Consider the following 27,096-nt stretch of genomic DNA (forward strand, 5'->3'; position numbering starts at 1 on the left):
GGCTACGCCGAGCAGTGGTGTCGGGAAGAGACGGCGAGGGCGGGCTGAGCCACGGCAGGAGGCACCGGGGCGGGCGCCTCCCCCATTCTTCGCAGTCATGTACATCAAACAGGTAAACCGGCGGGGTCCAAGCCTCCCGCCTTTTGCGGTGCGGCCTGGGCCTGTCTCGGTCGGCTTGGCCCAGCCTGTCCAGCCTCTGGGCGAGCGGCAGACTTAGGTCCCGGCTCGCAGCAAAAGGCCCGCTGGCTAGTGGCGGGTCCGAAGGACGTTGCTTGGTTCACTGCTGTCCTGGGGGCTTTGGGGGGGGGGTGGGGGGTGGATAGACCGCGGCCTCTGCCGAGGGGAAGGGGGGCGTCCCCGGCCCAACCGAGGGTCAAGTCCGCCGTGGAGGCTGGCAGGTGCCTTTCCTCCCTTGGTCCCCGCGGCTGGTTTCATTCATTGCAGCTGGTGAGTGAGAGTAGGCCCTCTTGGACTCGAGACGTCTGTCTTGGCGGGCTCTATGGCGGCCCTTTGGACAGGGCAGCCCTGATGTCCCGGCCGTCCAGATGAAGGCCGACCCGAGGCCGGGAGGCTCGTACCCACGCGGGGCTGGTACACAAACAAGGTGTTCTCCTCAGCTGTCAGGCCAGGCGGTATCTTTTTTGCAGCTGTTAAATTTGTGGGTTCTCTCTCTTTTTAAATTATTATTATTATTACTTTTAAATCTACGTGCGATTTCAGTGGAGATATGTGACAGTATTTGGGCTTTCAATTCGAATTGGTTCTGTCAGCCGCACCCCCTGGGAGAAACAAGTTACTGGGTTTTGTACTGTGTGATGCTTTATGCCCCCGGGCACGGACCATTTACATTATTTCATCCTTGACAAGCAATCTACAACTGATGTCCAGTTTACAGGGCTTTGTATGAACCTTTCCCAAACAGTTTTTAAGATTAAGGCAATCGTTAATGTTACTTCTGTAGTATATCCCCACAGTCGTGTAGCACAACATATTGCACAGGATAGTTGAATTTTTATGGCTGCTTTCATACTGCTGCCTATGCATGTTCATGCAAACCTGACTAGGATTCTCATTTCTTAATGGACTCAATTTTTTTCTGGCTTTTGAGCCCCTACATCTGGCTTTAAGATGATTATTTTGTTTGCAAGTGCATGTTCTGCATAGATAATCATGTTTTCATCAACTGTTTGGCTGACTAGGGACTATTGCAAATTCCTTTTGATTGTGTTTAAGTAAATCACACGATCGCTGCAGGTGCATATGTGTCTTTAAGGTCTGTGACTAGGAAAGCTTGTTCTCCAGATTTGAATTGCCTAAAGTAAACAGTAGTGAAGGTACATAGAATCAGTAAGAAGTCCAAATTAAATCAGAAAAGAGGAAGTGAATAACCAACGCTGTTCTAGGAGCTGTAGAAGAGAGCGTATCAAGGTGTGAACGTGAGAATAAAACACATGCGGGTGAATATAGTTCCACCAAAATCCCTCACTGTGTTGCTTCCCAGAAATAATTCCTGGAGTTTGAAGATTAAAATTATTTTATGTCTTACTCTGAGGCTATACAAGGCAATAAACAACTTGCGATGTTTTCAGAATATGTGGGATGGGTGAATTGAGAAGCTGTCTAGGAAGAGTCAGGGGAAATTGATGTTCAGTGTCTTCCTGTATGTACCATGCTCGTACCAGCCACGTACTTGAGCATCACAAAAGTCCCATAGTAATATCCAAGAAATAATATTTTTTTTTTTACCTTTCTGTTGAGTCTTTCAGGTTCTTGTAAGAATAAAGTAGATTAATTATTTCAATCTCTGTTTTTAGAATATTGTAAGTAAACTGGAGAAGTACTAGACACTAATTTTTTTTTACATTCTGGGTTTTTTTTCTTGAAAAAAATTAACTTTTTTCTGGTGAATTGGGAAGCAGGATTGTTTGCCTTTAAAAAAAAATTGAAAATGAGAATGCGTGAACATAGTTGCTGTGGCCTAGAATTGGTGACAAGACCTGAGTAAGATTTGCTGTTTCTGTTTTTCCTTTGGAAGTCACTTACACTGAGGCAGAGCTTCCTACTGCTGCAAGAAAGTCACTGTCTGACCAATGAGGCAGGCTGTTTTTTTAGGGGTGGTAAGGTCTGTGTGCAGTTAATACATTGTATTGAACTTGCTTTCTGCATTTTGATCCATTGCATTCTAAACTGCTTAATTACTTTTGAAACAGTTGCTTTGGCAGGTACTTAATGAGAACTGTATCTTGCTGGAGGACAGTGTGCATAAGACAGTTGCACTTCAGAAAAGGTTTGGATAGGCAAGGTACTGTGGGAGTGTCAGGCTGTGCCTTTTTCAGAACAGCTGCTGTTGCTAAGATCTGAGATACTTCCATTTTCTAATGAAATAATTTTGCAAAGAGGATTTTATAAGGCAGATGTAGTGCCTGGGAAGATGATTCTTGTGACCATGAAGATGGTCAGAGGGCTGGAGCACCTTTCCTATGAAGACAGGCTGAGAGAGTTCAGCTTGGAGAAGAGAAGGCTCCAGGGACCTTATAGCAGCCTTCCAGTACCTAAGGGGGCCTGCAGGAAAGCTGGAGAGGATTCTTTATCAGGGATTGTAAAGCTAGAACAAGGGGTAAATGGCCTTAAGACAAAGGAGGGTAGGTTTAGATTAGGCATTAGGAAGAAATTCTTCCCTGTGAGAGCGGTGAGGCACTGCCACAGGTTTCCCAGAGAAGCTGTGGCTACCCCCTCCCTGGCAGTGTTCAAGGCCAGGTTGGATGGGACTTTGGACAACCTGGGCTAGTGGGTGGTGTGCCTGCCCATGGCAGGGGCTTGGAACTACACAGGCTTTGAGGTCCCTTCCAACCCATTGTGTGATTTCTGACTAAATTTAGTTGATGCCTTTTAGGTTTCATTTTTTCATACTGAAGTGTTTGATTTGCTGTTGGGTATGACGTTTTCATTCAGTATTAGCGAGATGCTTTTAATCCATTAGTATGAACAGGTGGTAAGAGTTTTCTGTGATCCTTGATAATGGGCTGTCACATAGTGGGAGAAAGACATAAGACTGAACTTGACATGAATAAATTGAAGCACTTTCTTGTGCCAGTCTTTGTCTAGCAAATTTTGCAGACAGCATTTTTTCTCTACTGTTTGTATAGTGTGCTACCAGAATATTCCAGAGTATGAATATGGTTCTGAAGGTAATTTTTTCTTGAGTTGTTCATTTTTTCAGATGTACAGTTAATGTAGGCTTTTGTAGTAGGGGGAGAAGGCTTTCTTTAATGTTTACAACACTATTTCTAGGCTTGTTGGCGAAATTCTGTATGTGCTTTTCTGATACCAAGTGTTATGCTTGCCTTTTGGAACAAGGACTGTTTTTCTGTTGAAGATGTGAAAGAAGGGATTGCAATTCAGAAAAATAGAATATGGTAATGTGCCTGTAGACCTTACAAACAAAGCAATCCTAAACAATTTCACATTCTATACTTAAGTAATGTTATTGAGAAATATGTGTCTTCCAAACCACTGGTTCTTAGTTTATGATAACTATCATGGTGAAACATTTGCGTTATTTTAACAATATCTTGTTTCTGCTGGGGAGTAGATGGGCAAAGGACATAACGATTAAATGTCAACTCAAGTCCTTTTGTAAGCGTTCTTGCTGAAAGATCAGCAAATATCAAAACTCTTCAGGTGGCTGCTGCCTCTGATGTCTTAGCAGAGCAAAGCTGCTTGCGTAGTCTTTCATTCAGCACAGCTTTAATGTTTATGAAAGGTGATTTAATGCTGGAATGTGCATGCTGTGAAGTACTGGGATATTGTCATTCCCTACCTTGTATGTTACTTGGCCTGACAAACCTCAGATCACTACTGAAATTGAATAGTTGAAATTTGACATGCTGCTTCTAGATGACTGCTGTGTGGATCCTGAAGTTAATCATGTAGGTTTGTATTTGTCTGTTTAGGAAGTGAATGCACTAGAACCAAGATAGCTTGCTTTTTTACTTTTCCCATTAGGCTGCAGAGTAAACCAAAATGAGACTGTATTGCATGTAAAATAGGTAGAGGCTGGTATAGTTCTTGCAGTCTGTGATTGTTCTACTTGAAGAATTTGCCAATAGAATTCTTATGCTGCATTTGGATTGCATAAAAAAAAGGCATATAAATCTGGTCCTGTTAGAATAAACTTGTGATATTTGGGTTTTCTTTCCAGTATATACTTGATGTAAATACATCTTTTTATGTAGTTTGTTACATAAAGACTCTCAGAACTCTTGTTCACTGTGCCTTGGCCTAGATGTAAGTACCAGCATCTCTTGTGATATGGGAAGAAAAATCTGTACCTAAAGTGATGCTTAGGTGAGGGGCAAGTTTTATGATGCAAGTTGCTAATCTTGAACTAGAAGGTTGAAGGGTGTGCGGGTAGGGAGATCAAGTATATTATAATTGATGTAAATATTCTGAAACTGCTCAAGAACAGAGATAACTTTGTTAAAATACCTCTTTTCATTAGGTAATCATTCAGGGCTTTCGAAGCTACAGGGACCAAACCATTGTGGACCCATTCAGCTCAAAACACAATGTCATTGGTAAGTTCAGATACTTGTCTTAAGACTAACTAGAGTTTCACAGTTGTTTCAGATGATTTTCGTATTAAAATCCTTTATACTTTTTAATATTCTGCCTATGTTTTATGACCACGTTTTCTGTTTTGGAAATTACTTTACAGTTGTCTGTTACATGTCACAGGGTGTATTCCACTTAAAGCTAAGGAATGCTAGCATTCAATTTGACTGTGACAATAGTATGTCCAAGTCCTCAGAAAATGAGTGAAGTCTGTAAATTCCTTCATATGTACAGATATCTATATCAGCCAGACCCCCTTTAAAGCCCGTGCTTGCAGGAAAAGCAGCAGAGAATTTATGGGGGAGTTTTTTGTTGTTTGGTTGGGGTTTTTTATGTATGCAAGTATAATCATTTTGATAAATAAGCACACTAGCTGCCATAAACTGCTGCAGAGAAGATCCTCTTTCTTCCAGCTCTGGAGAAATGAATTTCTGGAATATGGACTGTCAAAAAGTACAATATGAGTTTTAAAGTGTAGTTTCATAAATAATACCTGATCTAACGTTTTCCACCATTCTCACACATCTTCCTGGTTTTACCCATGGATGTCTGGTCCTGCCTTTTCATTTGCATTGATTTTAGTGGTTCTGGAACAACATTGAGACTGCTGAAAACAGTCCATTTGGGGCATAAAAATTTAGTAACCAGGATTTACTCAGGGACTGGAAAAAATGTGAATATGACTTGAAAAGTGTGTTCTATTATGTAATGTTACTTTAGTGGCAGCCAGCGCTTTGTCCAGGTTCTTAAAAGGGTGGGGGGGAAATCTGACTTCCCTTTTATTTTTTTTTTTTTTTTCTTTTTAAAGACCTCATATAAATCTGGCCCTGCTAGAATGAGTCTTGTGAATTTGGAGGGCACGTAGGCAGGAAGGTATGAAGTGCCTGGGATACTTACTGCCGCTGGAAGGCAAGCAGTTTTGAAATACTGATGGTGTTATCTTTAAGACACTGAACCTTGCTGAAACATAGCAGAACTAACGCTGGGATCGCTGTATGTTAGCACAGTGCAGTGTTCTTACACCTGTATTTTTTTAAATAGAAATAGTACTACTTTCCAGGTTTTTCTTAAAACAAAACATTGCTGAATTAGCAAGTGGAGTATTAAGGCGTTCATACTCTGCCTCGAGTTCATGCAGTCAACCTGAATGTACAGGCAAGTGATTTCCTTTGTTACATAACAACAAATTTTTCTGGTCCCAGCATCTATTTTTGTTTAGGTTTATTGGGTTTTTTTATACCACCAGGAGATCAGTATTAAAAATAAAAGGATGGGAATAAGTAGGATTCATTTAACCATATTATCAGCGTGGAATAGTGTTGGAATTCATAAGTTGTAATGTGTTTGAGTGGGGAAAGGACTGTTCTCTAGTTCTCAGACAATGATTAACTCATCCACCCACTAAGTTTGCCTCAATTCTCTTGAGATTTTGCTTGGCTGTGTTATATTTGGGTTCTGTTCTTGAATATTAATATGCAAAATTTAACGTACATTATGATCTTAACTCACTCCAGTGTGAGGTTTTACTTTGTGTTTTAATTTTCAGTGGGAAGAAATGGATCTGGAAAAAGCAACTTTTTTTATGGTAAGCATGGATTTCTTAATATAATAGCATGGGGATGCTGATAATGCCGATCTTCTTCCTTTGTGCCAGAAGTTGGTTTACCAGATGTTCCGCTTCAACAAGGAGTGGCAAATTGGTCATTACTTGGCAGTGATGAAAGGCAGATACCAATGCACTTGTTCAGTATTGACATTCAGATTTTTCACCAGTGTTTGGCTTGTCATAAAGACCCTTCTAAGATTTTTTTATATTTTTTTAACTGGCAAGAACACATTGGCAGGAGACTGCTTGTAAAAGTCACCTACCTTGAAAGCTGATTGTGACATTTACAGTTACTTCAGACATTCTTCGTGGCTAAATTCTAAGCTGATTCCATAGCAATGTAGCACAGCTTATACTTCTAATGTATGGATCTGAGGGGGGTTTTGTGGGGTGGGAGCATTGGTGGAGGAACAGAGATGCTGGTTGAAGGTGTTAGTGGCCTTTGTGATGGTAGTCTTTATGAATTGCCAAGTGTTCAGTGTTTTAGCCATATTTTTAACCTAGCCTGTGTGCTGTGTATTTGTAGAGGGAAGATCATGAATCCCTACTTATATAACACTGTTAATAGTTATGTAGTGAGCTAGTAAGCTGGTGACAGTGAGACTTCAGAGAAATTCTGGTGTGCAGTAGGCTGAGTAATAAAGATCCAGCAGATTAATGCTTTTAAAGAAAAAAGATTGTAAGATATTACCAGCAGCATGGCTGCATTGTACAACAGTAAAGCAGTATGCTTTGAGTTAAATTGCTGCATATCCCCCAAAGGAAAAAATAAATCTTCTGTTTCTTTATTTTATTACAGCAATTCAGTTTGTCCTCAGTGATGAGTTTAGTCATCTTCGCCCAGAGCAGAGACTGGCTTTGTTGCATGTAAGTCAAGGTGTATAACAAGATGAAAGAGTAAGCTAATGCCTTTGAATGTTAGCACAGAAAGGGTAAATTGCTGGGCATGTTTGTCATGGTTTAACCCTTGGGGACAACAAAGCCCCACACAGCCGCTTGCTCAGTCCCACACCCCACCTCCAGTGGCATGGGGAGAGATCCAGAAGAATACAAGTGAGACAACTCGCGAGTTAAGATAAAGACAGTTCAATGTGTACAGCAAAGGCTGCGTGCACACACAAAGCAGAACCAGGAATTCGTTCCCCACTTCCCATGGGCAGGCAGGTGTTCAGCCATCCCCAGGAAAGCAGGGCTCCATTGTGTGTAACTGTTACCTGTAAAGACAGCCATCGCTCCACATGTCTCTCAAGTCCTCCTTCCCCCAGCTTTATATGCTAAGCATGGTGTCACATGGTATGGAATATCCCTTTGGTCAGTTGGGGTCAGCTGTCCCAGCTGTGTCCCCTCCCAACTTCCTGTGTACTCATCCTACCTGCTGGTGGGATGAAGCATCAAATGCCTTGACTGTGTAAGCACTGCTCAGTAGTAACACAGGGATTTTTTTAGTCATCAGTACTGTTTTCAGCACAAATCCAAAACAGAGCCTCATGCTAGTGACTGTGTAGTAAATAAATTCTATACCAGCTAAAAGCAGTACAGTGTTTTAAGGCAATTAAATTTGAAGCATCCTTAAACATTTTTTGCTTCCCTGTGACAAAAGGGAATTTATTACAGAGTAATACATCATGTTGATAATTCACATCAGTGAATGTGTATCCAACATTTTCAGAAATAAAAATGTGTTGGACTGTATATAGATGTTCTTGACTTTCAAATCCTTGGAAGGAAAGGAGAAATGAGGTTGTTAGGGAAAAGGGGAGATGAATGAGCTCAAAATTCGTTTAAGGTGAGAGTTATCTAACCAAGATATCTCCTTTCTCAGGAAGGGACAGGTCCTCGTGTTATTTCAGCTTTTGTGGAAATTATTTTTGACAATTCGGACAACAGATTACCGGTAAGTTGAATATGCTACTTCAGAAACATGATGGCTTCATTCTCTAACGTTGCAGTGTCGTGGAAGTTTTCAGTATGGTAACTGCTTTTAAGTCTGTCCTGGTTAAAAAGTTCCATAAACATTCTGGATTAGCTGTACATACTTGTCGCAAGCAGTTAAATTTACTGGGTTTTGTTTTCTTAAGATCGATAAAGAGGAAGTCTCACTTCGCAGAGTCATTGGAGCCAAGAAGGACCAATATTTCTTAGACAAGAAAATGGTGACGTAGGTACTTCTTTTCCATAGCTGAATGAAGCTAATAGTATTGCTGTAAAATTCTGTAGTCACACTGAACACTTGCCTCTCTTGCCTGAAATAAATTTATTCTTATGAGTTCATGAGCAATACTAATTTAGTTGTGTAATACTGAGTACCAGTAGTTTGACAGCAAGGACATCAGTCCTTGTACAATAGACTGTAGGCTTTGAATTTACAATTTAATTAATTCCTTAACTTGATGTTTAACTGCTTATATAGTGTTTCTTTCAGGGCTTTTAAAAATAATACAGTTACCTGACTTTAGGTTGTTTTGTATCTTTCGTTGTGCCATCTTTGCCTGTGTTTGCTTCCTCTTCAGGGTGCTTCCTAATCTCTTTCCTGTGCTATAGTATTTTAATTTTTTTTTCCATTTTTATTCTCACTTAATTTTAGAAATATAGAATTTTCTTCACACAAAGCTTGCATTGCACCCTGATTATAATATGTGATCTGTCATTGTGATACTTTACTGAATTTTTACAGCTGTCACTTCAAGTGTTTTTAATAGATTCACAATAATGTTTCAGGAAAAATGATGTAATGAATCTTCTTGAAAGTGCTGGATTTTCTCGCAGTAATCCCTACTATATTGTCAAACAAGGAAAGGTAAGATTCTTCCCCTCACCCCCCACCCCCCCAAAAAAAAAAATCGCTATCAAGAGTATCATGTCTCCTGAATGCCAAACTTAGATCAGTTATTGCAGAAGTAAACCAAAACCTAAATCCATTTTTGTTTGAAACAATTCTTGTAGCTGCTGCTTTTGCAAGTAATACTCTTTCACTATTTATGTTGATTTTAAGAAAAAAAGCTTTAATGTCTGTAATGTTGATATTTAGACAAGTTTTTTCCCCATAGAAATCTTTCCAATCACTTCTCCAATCCTGCTTTTCTGTATACTTCCATACAAAGCAAACTTAATACCTATAACTATTTCAATGTAAATTCATAGATTTATGGTCCTTAAGATGAGGCAGTGAAGTAATTGTAGAGAATTTTAAGAGGCTAAAAATACTATCAATGGAGGACGAATGGAAATGTGTTGCAGTGCCAGAAGTGAACACACACAGGGAGAGGTCTCGCAGCATGGCCTGTGTTAACTGGTCTTCAAGACCCAAGTGCTTACCAGAGCACTCAAAGGACACCCAGATTTGGGGACAAAGGACAGAGAACTTGTAATTGCTCACAGGGTGCGGCACCGTGGAGAACCCTCAGCTAAAACAGTACTGAAAAGCATACCTAGAAGGGAAATGCAGGATGCTCATGGAGCACTTGATGGCAGAAATACCAACCCAGCAGTACAATCTCAAATGTTTATCAGGAGAAATTTTCCTATAGGGCTAAACATGTATTTGGAAAAAACAACTTCAGCTGGGAAGTCACTTCTGTTTTTTAGAGGGGACTGGTTCAAATGAGTCTTACAGCCAAAATGTACGTATTTGTTTTAATATAAAACAAATTAGAAAGATACACCTTACTAATAGGATGCCACAACTGAAATTCTATTGAAGTGAGTCTTGTGTTGGGTGTAATTGTGTGACTTATTTAATGTTGGCTTAATGAGTTTTTCAAGACTTGAATTGTTCTAATACTTAGAACCCCTGTGTTTTGGTGTGATTTTTATAGATGCTTTTACACTAATTGTTTAAATTTAAAAGCTCAAGATTGAGTTTCTCTTAACATAATTTTGAATGGGTAATGAGTTCTTCAGTTCCCGTAATACTAGTATCTTGACTTCTGTCAATAACTGGTAGCATTTGAAAACCAACAAAATTAATTACAGGCAGAATACTTGCCATCCTAAAGTAATTGTCTCTAAAGGAAAGCAGTATGATATATATTGGGTGTCTGAATCTTCCTGCCAAAGTTTCAGGCAAACATGTACGGCAAACATGTACAGCAAACAAACCCCCAAACCCAAACAAACCAAAAACCTGCAATCTTTGATCTCTTGTGGTTAGCCATACAGCCAGGGCGGGCTATTGAAGTCGCAGGTCTTGAATTTTTCAGATCAACCAGATGGCCACAGCTCCTGACTCTCAAAGGCTGAAGTTGCTAAGAGAAGTAGCTGGTACCAGAGTATATGATGAACGTAAAGAAGAGAGTATTTCACTAATGAAAGAAACAGGTAAAAATAGTTTAAGAAGTGAATGTTTTATGCCACACTAATTCTGTAAATCTGAAGGTTTACGGCTTTTTCAGTACAGCTAATTGTTCGATAGATTTTATTTGTGGTATGGTAAACCATGTAGAGCCTGTCATGTTTTCTCCTTGAATTTTAAAAATCGCAAAATGACTTAATTTGTTCTTTTAGTAAGAAGACTTTTTAGCTAGGCTAACAGGGATAATTGTACTGTTCAAAACATGTGATGTCAGCTGGCAGTGATGCAAAAATCAGGATACCTACAGCTATGCAAACACTAAAGTTAATGTAGTCTGGTCTATAATTATTCTGAGTGTGTGAGCTGTGAAAGTACACGCTTGTGTTGCCTTACATAACTAGTATCAATAGTTCCGCTGTTAGGATGTTTTTTGGGGGAACTTCTGGACATGGCTTCTCCTTTCCATGCTTCATACCTGGTGAGAAATAGGTAATCACTGGAAGAGATTCAGTCGCTTTAAAGGTGTAGGAATGTGTTACAGTGTTTAACTGAACGTGTTACAGTGTTTAACTGAATTTCAATCTTGTAATCTTTTCTAAAGAGGGCAAGCGGGAGAAGATCAATGAGTTGTTAAAATACATTGAAGAGCGACTGCATACCCTAGAAGAGGAGAAAGAAGAGCTGGCTCAGTACCAGAAATGGGATAAAATGAGGAGAGCATTAGAATACACAATTTATAATCAGGAGCTTAATGAAACTCGAGCTAAGCTTGATGAGGTAAAATATCTTTGCTAATACAAACTATAACATGAGCTGTTGATTTGCTTGATAGAATCCTGTCGGTATTCACTAATGCAACATTATTTTACTTCTGGATCTATGGCTAAAACAGAGTCTTGATACTTAAGCTATTGGTGATATTTCCATACAGCTTTCTGCCAAACGAGAGACAAGTGGAGAGAAATCCAGGCAGTTGAGAGATGCACAGCAAGATGCTAGAGATAAAATGGAGGTAAAAATACTTTTTAACAAGGGCTCTTAGGAGGTGTATTTTGCTTTGTGGGTAGGTTTTGGTTGCATGGTGGGGTTTTTTTGCAAGTAGTTGGGCGTGAGGGGGAAGGGTAAAGTACAGTGGTCTAGAACTATTAAATTCTATTTTACCCTTTCTACCTGTTTGGAAACAGGAAAGGCTTTACACGTAAAGGTGTATCTTAATCCAAACAATGTTGTGAGTTTTGATAGATGCTGAAATGTGTTTATAGTGTTTAAGATACTGCGTACTTTAAATTTGGATAGGAAATAGAACGGCAAGTTCGAGAACTGAAGACAAAGATTTCAGCAATGAAAGAAGAGAAGGAACAACTTAGTGCTGAAAGACAGGAGCAGATCAAACAGAGAACTAAATTGGAGCTGAAGGCTAAAGACCTGCAGGATGAATTAGCTGGCAACAGTGAACAAAGGGTATGTAACAGCTGCAAAGTCTCAAAATGTCATTGGCATGTGGGACTATACTTGTATGTTGAAGTTTTGGGTTTAGACTGTAGTCTTTCATTATTTTCTAAGGTTTGTCAGACAGATACCTTAGTTTCTTGTGATGTCTTTTGTGTGATACTAGGGGATTGTAAATGCAGATTCCTGTTGTGATCCTTTACTTATCCTGCATCTTGCAAAATCAAACACCTATAGCTCTCTAGATCTTAGTTGCTGCAAGTATTGGGAAGGAAGGTTTTGTTTGTAGCAGTAGTTTGAGCTTGGCTGTGAGAAGGCTTCATTTCATCTCTCTTTGCTGCCCTGATTAGAACTGAACCCTTATGTTAAGTGTGAAGCAATGTAATATCAGGTAAGCTTAAGTGCCAGATAGTATCTTAGCTTGCAGTTAAGATATTTTTTCGAAGTGTGTATTTCTTCCTGAAAGGAGATTGTGGTGAGCTGGGGCTCAGCCTCTTCTTGCAGATAACCAGCGATAGGACAAGAGGGAATGGCTGCAAGTTGTGCCAGGGGTGGTTCAGGTTACAAATTATGAGAGATTTCTCCTCAGAAAGAGTGGTTAGGCGTTGGAATGGGTTGCCCAGGGAGATGGCACCGTCCCTCAGGGTGTTTAAGGAAAGGTTGGGTGAGGTACTGAGGGACATAGTTTTGTAAGTAATATAGGTGGTAGGGGGATGGTTGGACTAGATGATCTTGGAGGTCGTTTCCAACCGTAATGATTCTATGACTTATCTAATAATACAGTTCCTGGTATTACTTTACTTTAAATACTGCTTTGTTTGACTTCCAGAAAAGGCTGCTGAAAGAGAGGCAAAAGCTTCTTGAGAAAATTGAGGAGAAGCAGAAAGAATTAGCAGAAACGGAGCCGAAATTCAACAGTGTAAAAGAAAAAGAAGAGAGGGGAATTGCTAGGTCTGTGGCATTCTACAACGGAGTAAAAGCATTAAAAACCCCAGAACAAAAAAACCACCCGCAAACCCAAGATACTGTCAATACTATTCCCATGTGCAATTAACTCAGTTGTACTTGTTGCTTGAGAATGGAGTAGCGATACATTCCTAAAGATGGTCTGTAAAAAGCCTGCTTTAGTGTTGGGGGGAACAGTATTTGATGAAACTAATTTTTATGCTTTACCCCTTTTGTGGGCTGTAGTCAGCTTTTTGTCTTGTGAAGTCTTCTGGGTGATTTTTGTGGTTTATGCCATGATCCTTTTCTTTTTGTTACTGATTTGGTGCTTAAATTTTAGAGCCTGGTTTGGCGCATTTTGAAAATTCTTACAGTAACTGTTAAAGCTTACTTTTAATAAATTCAAGATCTCGTTATAATACAGCATGTCTTCTCCTTCTCAAAATAGACTTGCACAGGCTACGCAGGAAAGAACAGATCTTTATGCTAAACAAGGCCGAGGAAGCCAGTTTACTTCCAAAGAAGAAAGGGATAAGTGGATAAAGAAAGAACTGAAGTCTTTAGATCAAGCCATCAATGACAAGAAGCGTCAGATTGCAGCTATACACAAGGATTTAGAGGATACAGAAGCAAACAAGGAGAAAAATTTGGAACAGTACAGTGTAAGTTTTTAACTTGTTCTTGATATTTTTGAGAGAAGGGTTAAATGTTCAATCTAATACTGGACAATTAAAACTCAGTTTCTATTACAAGGCAGATGAGACATTCTGGTTGTGTGAGGCCTTTTAGTAATGAATTATTGAAAATATCTGGAGATAAAGTCTAAACTCCCTTTAGCACTACTTCTGACTTCGCTCTAGATTTTGATGTTTCTGGTACTTTCCCAAAGTGTTTAGCTTGAGTTTTCAGGAAAAGGCTTAGATCTGCCCACCTCGGTCTGTTGAACGTGGTCATTTCACATTTCATACAGATAACAATTTGTTACATTTTTTGAGAGGTCTGTGTTGGTTGTTTTCACTCTTCTGTTACTTTACCTGAGCAGAGGTTCTTTGAAACGGTGTTCAAACACTGCACCTTTGCACCGTGATGGCAGCTGGTTAGAAGATTAATCTGTCTCAGTATTAACTGTGCATCTTTAGATTTTAATTTTCCATTTAGATGCAGCTCTTACACTGCAAATGCAGCATGATAATCCCAAAATGCCACTCCTGCTAAAAGCTGTAAGAATGAAGACCTCTGCACTTATATTGGGAGAGAATCCAGTGCCAGTGCTGCTACCCTGCCAGTGCTGATAGGCAGCGTTCTTGGTCTCTCTGTAATACGTCTACCTGAAATCTTGGAATGCAGTTGTGCAAAAGCCGCGATGTTCTGCTAAAACACTGTTTGGATGGAGCCCACATTAGCAAAGTGACGATTCTCTTAGTTGGTGAATGAAAGAAATGGCATTCAGCATTGTCTGTAATTATATTATACTGCTCAATATGAATTCCATAGGATTGAAGAGGTTAAATTTGAGGTGATGCCTTTTATCAACATGTCTTGATTTCATTTTCTTCTTAGAAAGGTCGGCTTATGCTTAGGCCAAGAGTAATATAGCTTTTTGTTGTTCAGAGGGGAAGTGTTCTTGATGGAGAGCTTCAAAGCTAGGATGGAAAAACTTGGCTGTGTTTTGAGAACACAGCTAGTCCTCCCGCACAGATAACTATGAAAACAATATCTGAGTGCTAGCCCTAAGCTGCTTTGAAAGTGTTAAGCAAGGGAATGATGTCTGCGTTGGCTTAAACAGTGTGCTGCTGACAGCAGCTGTGGTAAAATACTAGCACCGCTGGAAAGCTGGCCAAGACTTTTGACTAATAGAAGTATGGCACAGTACACGAGACCGGTGTGTGTGTTCTTATCCCAAATGGTACTTCAGAGCATGATTACACAGAGCTGTGTGTAGGATAGTCACTGTTTTGATTCAGTTTCTTACTGTGGCTTAGTGACACCTTTTACTGTAATACCCAGATGCACAGTTCAATTCATTGCCCGCCTTGGAGTCTTCTTGATAACTTAACCAGGTTACTGCTCCCTTACAGAGATGTATCTATTCGTGGCACTTTTCCATTTTGTTGTAAATCAGATAAAATGCTTGTAGGAATTGTTTCTGAACTGTAAGTAGTGATTTATTATTGAATAGTAGAAATGTTTTTGAATATAGTTGTAGTTTCATGCTGTTCTTTTCTTTGTGTTAGAAACTGGACCAGGATCTTAATGAAGTGAAGGCTCGTGTTGAAGAATTGGACAGAAAATACTATGAAGTGAAAAATAAAAAGGATGAACTACAGAGTGAAAGAAAGTTAGTAAATAATTGAAATATGTCTGAATCTCACTTAATGTGAAGGACTCTAACTGTGTAGTAGTTAACATGGGATGTAGGTATGTTTTTTCAAATATAGCCATGTATGAGCTCCTGCACTTCACTTTTCTTTTAGATTAGCGGTCTTTGAGAATAATAATACTACTCATAAAAAAATTAAGACTTCATTCATATTTGAAATATTTTAATTACTTTTGTTCTTTAGTTACCTGTGGAGAGAAGAGAATGCAGAACAACAAGCTCTTGCTGCAAAGCGGGAAGATTTAGAAAAGAAACAGCAGCTTCTCAGAGCAGCAACAGGAAAGGTAACACACCTTGTATTTGAGAATTCTTTGTGGAAGATTTTCTTCTGGTTCTTAAAGGACAAGTCATAGCCGTATCTGAAAGATATGAGGGTTATTTCTTGTGGTTATTGTCTTTTGTAGTTAAGATGGACAGATGATATTTGTAAGCTGAATTTTTCAAATATCTGTAGCTCTGGAATTACATGGAAATTAGTTTTCTAAACTCAGGGAAATTGAGGAGAGGTAAGGAAGCATGGTAGAAAGGGATTCTTTCTAAAATATCTTCCGAATACTTTAGCTTTTTAAAAGAAATTAAAAAAGACCCTGAAAAGTGGCAAATTCAGATATTTAGATATCTTCTATTAGAGCTGTAGGTTAGTTAGCAGGAACTTGGCAATAAAGAGTATTATGACTTTCACGAAGTTAAAGGTAACAGATTACTTCCAGATCTTTCAATTGTGGTATAATAGTGAGTTATATCTTAACAGGCCATTTTGAATGGTATAGACAGCATAAACAAAGTCTTGGAGCACTTCCGTCGCAAAGGCATAAACCAGCATGTTCTGAACGGCTACCATGGCATTGTGATGAATAACTTCGAATGTGAGCCAGCTTTCTACACCTGTGTTGAAGTTACTGCAGGGAACAGGTAATGACGTGCTTTCAGTGTAACTTAAGGTAAAGCAGCTGCAGCGTTACAGTTGTTGGTGAATTTGAGCTCGTGTCCTTCATTTGTCAAAGTGCCTTCTGTTGTAGAGCTGTGATTTAACCTGGCAGGCAGCTAAACCAACCACACGGCCCCAGAGAACAGCTTGATACCCCCTTCCCACAGTGGACTGGGGGAGACAAGTGAAAAGAAAAAAATAAACTTGTGGAATAAACTTATTTCAGTCCCTCTGATGCTAGTTCCAATTATACCCAGGGAGATATATATAATATAAATAATAAATACAATAAAATTATTTATTTTGTAAAATTCTTGGCTGATTCCATTGTAATGAAAGTGAATAGAGTGTATCCATTTGCTTATTATAAGGCACCAACTTGAAGAGAAACAACTTCATAGTGATATGTTTTTTAATGGTACCTGTATACTTAACTGTTCCCATACAAATATGTTGGCGCTTTTGGCACAGTAAAGTTTTGCTTATTTCTTTGGCTTCTTAATTAGGTTGTTTTATCACATTGTGGATTCCGATGAGGTCAGTACAAAGATCTTAATGGAATTTAACAAAATGAACCTTCCTGGAGAAGTTACTTTCCTTCCTCTGAACAAGCTGGATGTTAGAGATACTGCTTATCCGGAGACTAATGTGAGTTAGAGTTCTTTTTGAACCTTTTTCTAGTTGAGAATTACAAAGTCACATATTTTAAATATGTATCTTGCTTATTGCACCGCTTGCTTTGCTGTTGAATGTATACAGGTAAATACTACCTCTAATGTATGCTTCTCAAAATCCTTTGTTATAGGAAGATATGTTGCTTTCCTACCAGGTGTTTGCTCTTTAAAGTTTAAATTTACCTGAGAAAAATAGACGATGCTAAAAACTAGGCCCTGATAATGGATAATTGCCTAAATTATTTAATGCTTTTAAACTGAAATGCTGTCATGGACAAATGTTGAAGAGCTGTGCTACATATTACAACTACGGACAATTTATCAAAGTTATGGGAAAGCTTGTTGTATTTTTAGAATTAAAAATGCATAAATAAATCTTCAGTGACAACCATTTAAAAAGTAATTCTGAAATACATTTCAAGAAAGTGTCTGCTCTTGTTTGAAATTTGGGTACTGAGTCAATTGTAAATGTTAACTGCTTCCTACAATAATTGCGGTAGAATAAGTTCTTTTTTTTTTCTGCAGATAAACATAGGAAAAAAAATAGGAAACAATCAGACTTTTAGCATGCTCATTTTGGGAGGGCTTTACTAGCAAAACTGGGTTAATGTTTGTGTCGTACTCTCTACAGAAAGAAATTACTATTTTTTTTGGAGGAAAAACACTTTACTGCCAATTTATGGTACATAGTCACCTTGTGTCAGTAACAGTTTAATACTTACATGAGATTCCTGTCAGACTCTTAGTTGACTTGAGCTTCAAGCCTAGCTGTTAAAGTTACAAAGTATTACACCTGACTTCCATAGAGTATTTATGTGTTTGTCTTGGGGATGTTCAGTCAGCGTGTCATCCTTCTACCAACTGACTGCTGTTAATCTCCAAAGTATTCACAATATTGTGTTTCGAGCTCAGGGGTTGACATCCTGTGTGTAAATAATGATTTACACAACTCCAGAAGCCTTCATTCTAGAAGCTTATTGATTGTGAAGCCAATGTTCTGTGAATTTGAGATGTGCTAAACTTTTAGAAATTCTTGTTATGAGGCTAGAGCATGTTCTGTTTTTACTCTTGATGGTAGGGTGGTTTATTTGTGTTGTTTTTTTTCTGAGCTTACTTGAATTCTGTGTATGATTTAGTTGCAATATACTTGCCATACTTCTAGTAATATGCTGTTATTCAAATCACTGTCCCTTCAGGATGCTATTCCTATGATCAGTAAACTGAGATACAATCCAAGATTTGACAAAGCTTTCAAACATGTTTTTGGAAAGACTCTAATTTGTCGTAGCATGGAAGTGTCTACTCAGCTGGCCAGAGCTTTCACTATGGATTGTATTACTCTGGAAGGTAAATATTGTGATTTTGTAAATTACTTGTTGTAAAAAATTGGATCCCTGGAATGTGACACTCACTGAAACTGAACATGGTTTATTAGTGTTGTCAAAGTAAGATTCTTTTAAACAATAGCATACTTGACTGAGGTGTACAAGGCTGCGCTTGGTTAAGTGCAGTGCTTAGAAATACAGACTTTCTTCATAAGTCATTTTTGCTTTATCTAAAAGTTAGTAGCTGTGTATCTTCATCCTGAGAATTGTAAAGCAGTCTGGGTTTGCGTTTATGCAGTTTGTTTTATGCAATTTAACAGGTGTTTGTTTTCCTTGGGGTGTTTATGGTTTTCCACAAACTTAAACCTGTGTTTATGGTGTGAACATGTGGCCTAAATTACTGATAAGTGTGAGGTGAACAATTCTGCACGCTGGAATTTTATGTTCTCTAAAATAATCTCTCTCTTGCTACTTGCCTGTTCTTGGAGGGCAGATTCCCTGCAGGCTTACTGCTGTCCTTTTGTTTTCTAAAGTCAACCTGAAAAAAATTCCTAAGGATATCTGAATAGATTATTAACTTTTCAGTAACAGCATACTCTACAAGCCACAGATGCTGCTAATTACTCAGCCTCTTTTGTTTCCTTCCTCACAGGAGATCTGAGAATGTTTTGGGTTTTTTTTTAATTTAAACTGGTGGTGCTAGGTATTTGCATCTTCCCCTTGATATAAGTAATTATTTCCTTCAAGCCACATAGTTTCGGAACTTAAATTAAAACCAAACAAAATTAGATAATGCTTAAAGGTGATTATAGCAGTCTGTTGGCCTTGAGAAGGGAAATGCACTTTAAATTGAATACAGAAACATTTCCTTATTTCCTGTAAACATAACATTAATTATTCCTGATACTGATGCAGTGCTTCTGTAAGTTAGTTAAAATGTTACAGTTAATGTGCAAAGATATATTGTAGAGACTGCTCTGAATATTATTGAGAGAATAGAATATAGGATGCAGTTCTTAGTCTTGTTCTGTTAATGTCCTTAGGTGATCAAGTCAGCCATCGTGGTGCTTTGACTGGAGGTTATTATGACACAAGGAAGTCTCGACTTGAGTTGCAGAAAGATGTTAGGAAGGCAGAAGAGGAACTTGGTAAACTCGAAGCAAAACTCAATGAAAACTTACGCAGAAACATTGAAAATATCCTTTTGTTGTTCTTTGGGGAAGGTTGTGTGATGACAAAGCTTTTGTTTTGTGCTTACAGTAATAGTGGAAGAACGGGAACTAACTTTTGCTAATGGTACATATTAGCTGTGGTATTTGTTCTCACTTTTGCTTCTGCAACCTGGTTCTACGTTAACTGTAGGGATTTTAGTAACAAGGAAATCAGTGTTAAAACAGAAACAAAGACTCTGTCTGTGAAAACCAGTATACAGCCAGTGACAGTAACAGATTTTTAAACATACCCATTGTTTATGTGCCTAAATTGCATTCTGTTTTAAAAACAATTTTTAGATCAGTGCGGTAAGTTAAGAAATAGTTTCTGCACCACTGCTGTTAATTCCTTGGTTAAACACCCATACTTGGGGAACTTGACTGAAAAACAGTAATTGAAACATACCTTGTCCAGTGGTTTGCTTCAGAGAGTGACTGACACACTAGGCTTTAGGAAAAAGGAGCTTCAGTAATCTGTCCCTGTTAAAATTTGATCTTGATCTTTAAAGGCTAGAGATGAGGTTAAAGCCTAAATTAGGAAGGTTTCTAATCCTTCTAGAGTTTATTGTAGTAGCTGCTATAACCAGATATTCTTGTTATTTCTGTTAAGCCTCACTGCTTCTTCTGACTCATGCTTTATTTTTGTTACTTGTGTCCTGAATTGGTGTGTTCCATTGTCCGCTTGTGCTGTGGGTAGGAGATGGAGAGCATTATATTATAATGAAGCTCGGAGTTCCTTGATGGTCTCGGTCTTTTCAGTTTCTTTGTACAATAATTCAAGTAACTGTCACCTTTTTTCTAATCCTTTTGATGCTACAGTGTCCTTTTGAGATCTAATATTGAGAGTTCACGGACAAATGAGGCTTCTGCAATTTTCTTCCCGGCTATTGAGGTCATTCTGTCCTTTGAACTGAACTACTTTGGCCTGCAGCAGTGCTTTAGAGACTTTTTTTGGGGCAGCAGATAAGCAGAACACAGATCCTGTGTTTGGAACAACAGCTGATTAGCAAAGTTCTACATACCTATGTCTTGTTAAGTCAGTGGAAGAACGTCAAAATGGTCTGTTAAATATGACTTTTAGATTGAATTTGGGAACAAGCTCTGAATGCACCAGCAGTAACAAATCAGCTCTAAGCAATGTGCAGGACCTGGTTTATTTACCTACAATCAAGTATTTAAGTGTAGCATTTTCTTCTGTCTTGTTTTTTCAGCTGCAGATATGTAGGGATATGGTTTTAAAAGGATTTGTGCAGAGACTAATTTTGACACTAATCCCAGTGTGCATTGTACAGGTAGCCTGCTTTTTGTGACTAGGAATGTGAGCTTGAATTCCTGCTGCTTGTAGTTAAATTCCCTGCTTTCAGTATAGCTTGACTTTTGACCAGGACTACTGTTTTGGAATGAGAAGTCTTCCTTGCAATTGATTTAAGTCAAAAATCTTTAGGCCTGGTTTTTTTTCTCAGGGATGTAAGGGAGAGGATGTAGGTAGAGTGCTTTGCGGCATCGCTTCAGCTGTGGTAGATCAGTGACTACAATAAGAGCTGTTACTGTAGTCTGACAGTAACTTACAGTATATAACACAGACATCAGTTGTTTTGAGAGTAAAGGTCCATTCCTGCCAACTTCCTATTCTGTAGCTCGTTCTGTTTCCCCAAAATGCTTAAGTAGTAGTGAAGTGCTTAGGGGAATTATTTAACTTTCAGGGCACTGAAGTTGATGCTGTGTTAAAAAATAGGTTGCAGTAGGAGTAATGTGATGGTAGTGATTCAACATAAATTAAACCAGAGTCTTCTGTGAGCTCTGCATCGTGACTTGTGCCATTATATCAAAATCAGCAAGAACAAACTCTTTGCCTCAGAATTGAGTAATGAGTAATTGTATTCTAATATTTTTTTTTTAAATGCAGGATCTGTAAGATCTGAGTCTTCCTTAGTGGTTCAGATGTATCCCTGTGTGGTTCCATGGTATAAAGTCAACAGCTAAATGAAGCTTTCCTCATTTGTTCTTGGTGTCAGTGAGTGTGCTGAAGTTACTTTTGGTGGTGGTTCTTGATTTCCTCTATACAACTGAACATTTTAGTTTGTGGAGTTTTTGCTTTTGTGTTGACAGCAGCTAAATATGCCAAATAGACTTAAAAATGAAGGTACTAATAGGTATAAAATGTCTTTTAAAGCAAGGACGGAGTTTTCCTTAGCCCATGGTATGGATTAACAATGAGATTGACCAGCTGATGAACCAAATGCAGCAAATTGAGACACAGCAGAGAAAGTTCAAAGCTTCTCGAGACAGTATTTTGTCAGAGATGAAAATGCTGAAGGAGAAGAGGCAGCAATCTGAGAAGACATTTATGCCTAAGGTATTGTATGGGGATATTGACAGTTGTTCCTAGTTTTGCAGTGATTGTTTCATTGACATTGCTGATAAGCTTACATTCTTTTCCAGTTAAGGTGATAACATGAAATATCGGAGAGATTATTAGAGATATGTCACAAAAATATGTTCAAACAGAAAAATGAAATTCACATAAGTTTTTATAGATTGCTTTGACAAATTACTCTGTCTAATCTGTTCCATAGCAACGCAGCTTGCAGAGCTTGGAGGCAAGTTTACATGCTATGGAGTCAACTAGAGAATCATTAAAAGCAGAACTGGGGACTGACTTGTTGTCTCAGCTCAGTCTGGAAGATCAGAAACGTGTGGATGCTCTTAATGATGAAATCCGACAACTACAGCAAGTAAGGAAGCGAAAATGTGTTACCATCTGATGTGGTACCTCTCTTCCCTGTGAACTTATTTTTGCCCTTTTTGTGTGAAAAGTCACTATGAGTACAGAGTAATTAAAGTGATGTTTTGTCACTAATATGTAGGCGCGTTTGGAGTTTTCTCCTCTGTAAAGTCTATCTGTGTGTTTTTCTCAAACGCTGGGCAAATTGCACTAGCAGTATTGTCTGAGAGTTATGGCTTGTTTGTTTTGTACTCATCACGTTTTCATTGGCTCTGCTCTCAGATTACAAATTAAAAATAGGCGTCATCTGAAAGGAATGATGCACATCTTGGGGAAAATAAAGCATTGCCTTTAAGCACGTGGTAGATAAGATAGAAACTAAGGTTTGGTCTGAGATAGTGAAGAAATACTACTTAAGTATATTCTAGAGTTTTTCTGCGTTCAAGAATTGGACTCAGATGCTAGCATTGTTTTAGAAACCTAGTAATTTTATAGCTGATTAAACTAGGCAGCTGCAAAAATAATTACCTTTTTTTTTATACCCGTTAAAATTTGAGCTACAGCCCAAAGAATTGTGACACTTTTTTAATACACAGAATTGTATAAAGAGTGGTACTTTTTGTTTATCTTAATTTTTTTAACAAGACGTTTGTTTAGCAGTCAAGGCAATTAATAGACTTTGTTTTTAAATTATTTTTCAGGAAAACAGACAGCTTTTGAATGAGAGGATCAAACTAGAAGGCATTATCACAAGAGTTGAAACGTATCTCAATGAGAATCTGAGAAAGCGCTTAGACCAAGTGGAACAAGTAAGGATTTTCGTTTAAATGTCCTTCTGCAATCTGGTTTATTTCTAGGGCTTTGGCATCTTAACAATTTGATAAATATTTATTCGTTACCCTGCATTACCTGTCATGAATTTTGCTTCCCTATATGCAAGCAGTTAAGTGTGTTAAATACCAGCACAGTATTTTAGGCATGTTAATTTTGACAGAAGTTCAACTCTGAATACACATCCCATGTCTAAATAGGATTTATTTGAAAATCTAACTGATTTCTAGAACTTTGCTAAAATATTTAATGCAGTTACATGTAGAGTAGCAGGAGATAACTTGTTTGGCTTATACTTTTGTTCCCCTCCATGCTGAAGCTTGCTGGCATTTACTTTGTCCCATAGGAGCTGAATGAGCTTCGAGAAACAGAAGGTGGCACAGTTCTTACTGCCACGACATCAGAGCTCGAGGCTATCAACAAACGAGTGAAGGATACACTGGCACGGTCAGATGGTTGGTAGCATCAGATTGTTTTTTTTTTTTTCCTTTGTGAAAGAAAATTCTCCAAGATTTTGGAAGTTCACACATACCATATTTAGGTTTAGAAATAGGATGCAATGAGAGAAGTAATTATTAATTTCAGATATGCTGTAGTAATTGCATAGTGTGTAACATTTTTAGAACATAGACCAAAAAATAAGTGAATCAAGGTTCACTTGCCTGTAAGAGAAAGTGTCTACAATTACATACTGTAATACCAGTAAGTGTCTGTTGGTGGTTACAGACGTCTGGCTTCAGGACACAGTACTTTTGCAGCAACCTTTATACAGGCATGATCTTCTATAGTTGTTCTTGAATTTTGTCTGACCTATCTAAACCCAAGTTGCCATCAACTAGGAAATAACATCTATATGGTTCTAATTTTTTTGCTTCTCTTTTTAGACTTCAGAAATATGATGCCAGTATGTTTGGGCTTTTTAAAAGCCTTTTACTCCTGGGGAAAAATGGGGGGGGGGGTTGTTCAGCTTTTCTTTAACTTTCTACTCTGTAGTAGATTTTTTTTCTTTTTAGATTGTCTTTTTGTTTCGTCAGTAATTGACTGGTTAATTGCTGGGTTTATGTAGGCATGTAAGACTGACCACTTTGGGTTTTGTGCTCTCACCCCTTATATCAGATTTGGATAATTCCATTGACAAAACAGAAGCAGGAATTAAAGAACTTCAGAAAAGCATGGAACGCTGGAAGAACATGGAAAAGGAGCATATGGATGCCATTAACCATGATACAAAAGAACTTGAAAAAATGACTAACAGGCAAGGCATGCTCCTCAAAAAGAAAGAGGAATGCATGAAGAAAATCCGAGAGTTGGGTTCACTTCCACAGGAAGCGTTTGAAAAGTATCAGACTTTAAGTTTAAAGCAGGTAATAAGTGAGCTTGGTTTCTTGTTTCATGACCTGAGACATGTGTCACGTACATCTTGAGGGTGAGCTGTGGGGAGAATTGCAGGTCGCTTTGATACGCCGATGTTTTTCATTCGCAGCTATTCCGCAAGCTGGAGCAATGCAACACGGAACTGAAGAAATACAGCCACGTTAACAAAAAAGCTTTAGATCAGTTTGTGAATTTCTCAGAACAAAAGGAAAAATTGATAAAAAGACAAGAGGAGCTGGACAGAGGCTACAAATCCATCATGGAGCTGATGAATGTCCTTGAGCTCCGGAAATATGAGGCTATTCAGCTGACTTTCAAGCAGGTAACAAAATGGCAACAGTTATAAAGACATTGGTACAGAAATCAAATCGTCCCATTAAGTAGCAGCTATTTGGGAAGAAGCAGATATTAACTGTGTTGATAATAAAAGAAGACATTATCATGTAACTTGAGGTTTACGGGGTTTCTTAAAATACTGAAAAAGAAATGGGTTAGCATTTTAAATAGGTGTTTGTCTTGGTTGTATTGCAACTCCAGCTTTGCTTCAAACCTCTTAAGTACTTCCTTTCTCGTGAATCTCTTTCTACTACCACAAGCCTTTCTGGGGAATGTCTGGTAAAAACACTCTGATTCTGGAGAATTGATATAGTGGAAAGTAATTCTTAATGTTAACTATCTGTACAACTGTGTGAAATGTTCTCAAAATGTTATTTGCTTAACTTGAGTGTCCTGTCTAATCTGAGGTTTACTAGTTTGTTCTAGTTCTACCATTTTCTTGGGGGGGGGGGGGGAAAGGTAAAAATTCTCATACTACAAGAATATTAGGCTTAGATGATTTTAAATCAAGCTCTGTAGAGCTTAGGTTTTCTGCTTCTACTTAAGAATTAACCTGGTGCTCAGCTTTGAAGCAGATACTTGGTGTGATCATGTAAACAGAGCTGTTGCCTGTGTTTTGATTTTGCTATGCAAAAATGAGCTGATTTATTGACTCTTTCCTTTTCAGGTGTCCAAAAATTTCAGTGAGGTATTCCAGAAGTTAGTCCCTGGTGGCAAGGCCACATTAGTGATGAAGAAAGGAGATGTGGAGGGCAGTCAGTCCCAGGATGAAGGTGAAGGCAGCACTGAGAGTGATAGGGGATCTGGATCGCAGAGCAGTGTTCCATCTGTAGACCAGTTCACTGGAGTTGGCATAAGGGTAAGGAAAAATGCTTGTGTTTCAGTACCCTGAATAATTGTTTAGGTTGCTTTCTAACAGTGTCTTTAAAAGGCAATGTTTAATCGGTCCTGGGTTTTTAATAAAGTAACAAGTGATGTCGTGGATTAATATTTTGAAATCATCATCTTGTTGCATTGTTTTCTTAGGTATCGTTCACGGGGAAGCAGGGTGAAATGAGAGAAATGCAGCAACTTTCAGGTGGACAGAAATCCTTAGTGGCCCTAGCCCTGATATTTGCTATCCAGAAATGTGATCCAGCTCCCTTTTACTTGTTTGATGAAATTGACCAAGCCTTGGATGCCCAGCACAGAAAAGCTGTTTCAGGTAACTGTCTACCTTTATTCATTGAGGTTGAAGGTGATTTATCTTAAAATAAAAACTTCTGATCATAAAGGCACATTATTTTAGTATCCCTACTTGTGTTAAAATTTAACTTTGTGCCTTCTGAAGTTTTTGTGAGCTTGGTTTTAGAAGCACTGCGTTTACTGTGTCTGAAGGGTCTTTGTGCTACACTTCAGTGTGGTAGAAATAATCCTGTTCTGAAGTGTCAGTTGATTTTTAAAAAGGAACTCTTAGCCCATTGAGTTGGAAAAGTGCTTACTCTTTTTCATCATAGAAGCTTAATACCCCACTTATTTTGCTGAGTGGCTGGATTTGTCAGAGGTGATACTGGAATTAGTAATAATACTTAAAAACCTGGTGTGGATCCTTTCTTGATTTGTAGGGCATTTTGTTTCATGACTCAAACCCTCATTTTGAGTAAGGACTAGCAAACTCTTTCCCTGTCTCATATTAAGACCTCTCCTGCTTTATTGAAAAGATTACATTAATAAAGAAGTTTTATATTCTTTTTTAGATATGATTATGGAACTTGCTGAACATGCTCAGTTTATTACAACGACTTTTAGGCCTGAACTGCTTGAATCAGCTGACAAGTTCTACGGTGTAAAATTCAGAAACAAGGTAAATAATGTTTTAGTTACAGCTCTTACTGGGAGCCTTACCAAGTTGTGCATTTGAGACTTGACCTAACAGGAGTTCAAAGTGAATGAGTCATCAGTCTTGTCTAAAAGTTCTCTCCTTCCTGGAAAAAGTAATTTAAATATCTACATATGTTCTTGAAAGGAAACTACAAATTGTTAATAATTGTTAATGGGTCTGGGACTCTTCAGAAATGAGGCTGTCTCATTGTGAGGGTGATGCTGTAATAACTGCATACTTCTTTGTGTTCCACCAGGTCAGTCATATTGATGTGATCACAGCAGAAATGGCCAAAGACTTTGTAGAAGATGACACCACACATGGTTAAATGAATTTGTACTTACTGCTTGTTTGGAAGTTGTGTATAGTGCTGTTGATGCCGGGGACCTGTAAATTTAAAATATGAAGTATTTAGTCCTGGTTTAAAATAGTTTTTGAACATACATTTTAACCAAGACCCTAGAAGGCTTAGTTTCAAAGGAGCTCGAGTATCCATTTTGTCTCTGTTGCTGTATTTTATAAAATAAATGTTACCTTTATACAGTA

The 27,096-nt window shown here is 38.3% G+C and overlaps 1 protein-coding gene across 1 annotated transcript; it reads left to right on the forward strand.

Moving 5' to 3' along the window:
- On the forward strand, nt 1–27,096 carry SMC3 (structural maintenance of chromosomes 3). Its single transcript, XM_084264312.1, has 29 exons — nt 1–112; nt 4,502–4,577; nt 6,161–6,199; nt 7,020–7,087; nt 8,043–8,114; nt 8,299–8,378; nt 8,939–9,017; nt 10,420–10,537; nt 11,113–11,288; nt 11,443–11,523; nt 11,808–11,972; nt 12,790–12,911; nt 13,354–13,567; nt 15,140–15,243; nt 15,470–15,569; nt 16,037–16,197; nt 16,720–16,861; nt 18,084–18,234; nt 19,256–19,408; nt 21,628–21,779; nt 22,000–22,158; nt 22,850–22,957; nt 23,326–23,434; nt 24,096–24,343; nt 24,463–24,675; nt 25,357–25,548; nt 25,716–25,893; nt 26,426–26,532; nt 26,807–27,096. Exons 1-29 carry the CDS (start codon nt 98–100, stop codon nt 26,876–26,878), a joined length of 3,654 nt encoding a protein of 1,217 aa, XP_084120438.1. The 5' UTR covers nt 1–97; the 3' UTR covers nt 26,879–27,096.

This window comes from Gallinula chloropus, assembly GCF_964237585.1.
Source record: "Gallinula chloropus genome assembly, chromosome: 5".
Taxonomy (NCBI): Eukaryota; Metazoa; Chordata; class Aves; order Gruiformes; family Rallidae; genus Gallinula; species Gallinula chloropus.